This window comes from Glycine max, chromosome 6 (assembly GCF_000004515.6).
Source record: "Glycine max cultivar Williams 82 chromosome 6, Glycine_max_v4.0, whole genome shotgun sequence".
In the NCBI taxonomy this organism is placed as follows: domain Eukaryota; kingdom Viridiplantae; phylum Streptophyta; class Magnoliopsida; order Fabales; family Fabaceae; genus Glycine; species Glycine max.
In genome coordinates, this window is record NC_038242.2 from 13,834,017 (window position 1) to 13,837,228 (window position 3,212).

Genomic DNA, 3,212 nt, shown 5'->3' on the forward strand with positions numbered 1-3,212 from the left:
AATTAATTCAATTTCTATAAAAAATATAATCTATATGATACTGACTACTATTAAAAAAGATAAATTGTATCTTAATTAATTTAATTTTAATTTTAAAAAAGATAATTTATATCACCATAAAAAAATACATAATGAAAACATAATTTACTGTATTTTATCAACAAAATTGTATTTCCATGAAAAGGGTATTATTGTAATACACTTTTTAAAAACACATGGGGGTGTGAAAATAGGAATTCCCTGTTTTAACTGTTTTTGTTTTCAGAGTAGCCTTTGTTTATGTTCATCTTGGACCCAGAGAAGGGTCTCTCTCGACTCTTGGCATTGGTGGGCCACCTAACACCTTAATGCGATTGGGCCTTAAAAATTGTAACGCAGTGTAACGGGCCCTTCTTGGTTGGTTCGTCAACTTTCTCCAATTTCGGCGGTGCTTAAGGTTTTAGAAAAGGTTTCGGACCAAAGCAAATAGGTTTTTATAGCGCTAGTTCTTTTCGCTTGGGGCATTAGGGTTTTTGTGAGGTTTGGTTGAGCCCTTCTCTCTCTCACTCTCTCCATGGATCTTTCAGACCTTAATTCCGCTGATTTGCAGAAATTCTACTCTGTAAGTATAATTCATTGTATTCCATGTATTTTGGCTCGTTTCGGTGTACCCTAACTTTATACGAAATTCCAAATTCCAAAGTCTCTTTTTCGGCTCGATTTTTACACATATCAGAACCTCTTGTTAGTATACTGTGTTTTACGTTGTTTATTTCAATGAAACCGTTCGTTTCGATACCGATTTCACTAAATAACACTATTTTCTTCATTGATAGAAGCATATGCGTATGCTTGTTTTCTGACTTTAACTTTGGATTTTAGTGATCATCATTGTTAGTTTTGAATTACCTGAATGTTGATTCTGCTTTCTTAGCTATAAATTCATCTCAATTGTTATGCATACTGTAAAATGAACAAACATTCTTTATATTGATTAGTGGAAGCTTGTATTACGTTTGGCAATAGGTGATGATGTTATGGCAGTGGTATTTAATCAATCGTTAGTTTTCAGAATTTAAGAAAGTAAAGGTGATTTGTTGTACTTCAGCCGTGGCGATTTTCTTTCTTGACTGTCGTTTTTGTGAGTTATATATTTTCAGTTGGTTGAGTCTTAACTTTACCTATCATCATATTCTAAGAGTAAGAGTCGAAACAATTCAGAATATGGGATGGAAAATTTTGCATTTATAAGCTACACCTTATATCTGTTTGTGTTCTGGTCTGTGTTTAATTTTTTGTTTAGCTATTGTTGTAATGTAAACCTGACAACGAGGAAAGTTTTGAACAATTTTGATTTGAAGTTCTTAATATGGGATTTGAAGTTTTGAAATATTTTAAAATAAGTGAATTGAGTAAGAGTGCAACTAATACTGTCACAAGTAATCCAGAGATGTGGTTAAAACACAATTAATGCACAATCTGTTAAGGCAACATGTTTGTGAAAAATAGAAGAAAACCATAGATGATAGGGGTGATAGACAAAATGATTGTAGTTTGTAAATTAAGTAGTGTAAGTATGTAACCTTGCTGCTACTGTTTCTAGCCATATTCTGATATAATTTTTTGTACTTCTATCCTTCCTTAGTATGCTGTTTTGTGAGGATCATGATGATTAAGTTTCATCAGTTAGCCACAGTCAATTGTTGGTATTGCTTGGAGAATTATAATGGTACTCCAGGATGTACCACTTTAAGTAGACAATCCCTTCTCTTTTAGTTTTTTTTCCTGCTTTCAGTATAAATAAAAAATTTGACCATTCACCCCATTAAAGTAGTATGCCCTTAACTATGCTTCCAAATGCAGGAAGAACAACAAAGAGCCATGGTTAATGAAATGGTGGCAAAGCTAACGAGTGAATGCTGGGACAAATGCATCACGGGTACACCTGGGAATAAATTCAGTTCCAGTGAATCTAATTGTCTTTCAAACTGTGCACAACGTTACTTGGAGATGAGCATGCTTATCATGAAAAGGTTTCAGGGTATGCAATGAAGATCAAGGCTATCAATGTGCTTGTCAGTTGACAAATGTAATATTGAGTTCCTCTTTTGCATGATCATCAATATTGGAATCATCTTATTTGGTAACTTTTTTTTTCTTTGGATTAAAATATATTTGTTGAGACTGTTGGTTCAAAATATTTAGTTTGCTTTTTGGTGTTCCTGAAATTTAGAGAGAAATAAAGCTGTTCGTATGGTTATGGCGGATGACTTATGGCTTATGTGACTGAAATCTTTAGCGGTCTGCTTTCAAATTGTCAGTCAAGCAACCAAAACAGATAATCATATGGGAAAACGTAGTTATTTGTAAACGAACAATGTCTCATTTCCCCCTAATAATTTATACATGTATATGCTTTTTAAATTGTAGAAAGTTTGTATCATGATGAAATTTAAATTAGAAAATCGTGTTTGGCTTCTATAGAAATTTTGTTGATTCACAGGAGCCTTATCTTAAATGAGGATTTTGGATGATGATATTTTGTTATCTAGCACTGGGTTGAAATGTAGTTCATGAAACCTGTAAAATAGGAAATTATTGAACTGAAATTGGTGTTTCCTGATTATGCTGTGTGCCTGTGTGGGGAACTCTTATTTGGTTTTTCTGTGCAAAAGAATTTTATTGATTTTTATGAATCATCGAAGTGGTTTAATTTGATCAAAATGGTAAATCTCCAAAAATGTTACTTCTGAATTGTATTCTACAATAATCCAGCAACTAAACACTTTCTCTTCGTACCTCGTAGTGCGCAAAACTTTACATACTAATCGTAATGCTTGAATGGCAATTTTGTTCCCTGGTTATTAACACTTTGCTTATGAATCTTGACATAATTTGGTTCTACTTCCATGTACTAAGATTGATAACATGCACTGCCGAGTACAATGTCTCACCCCAAAAGTGCTTGGATAACTTTGCTTTAGAGAGCATACATCTCACTCTCAATCAAAGTCTTGTTCATCCTCTCCACCAAACCATTCAGTTGAGGAGTTTTAGGAGTTTTCTCATGAGTAATATCATGCTGCTTGCAATAGACATCAAATGGACCACAATAGTCACCACCATTGTCAGTATGAATGCGTTTCAGCTTCTTGCATGATTGCCTCTCAACTAAGATATGAAACTCCTTAAACTTCTCAAGAATTTGGTCTTTTGTCTTCAAAGTTAGACCC

The 3,212-nt window shown here is 33.5% G+C and overlaps 1 protein-coding gene across 1 annotated transcript; it reads left to right on the top strand.

Moving 5' to 3' along the window:
- Positions 1-458: 458 nt before the first annotated feature.
- On the top strand, positions 459-2,246 carry LOC100306621 (mitochondrial import inner membrane translocase subunit TIM8). The gene is made up of 2 exons (XM_003526890.5): positions 459-601; positions 1,843-2,246. The coding sequence occupies exons 1-2, from the start codon at positions 554-556 to the stop codon at positions 2,029-2,031; spliced, it is 237 nt and encodes a 78-aa protein (XP_003526938.1). The 5' UTR covers positions 459-553; the 3' UTR covers positions 2,032-2,246.
- Positions 2,247-3,212: the final 966 nt, after the last annotated feature.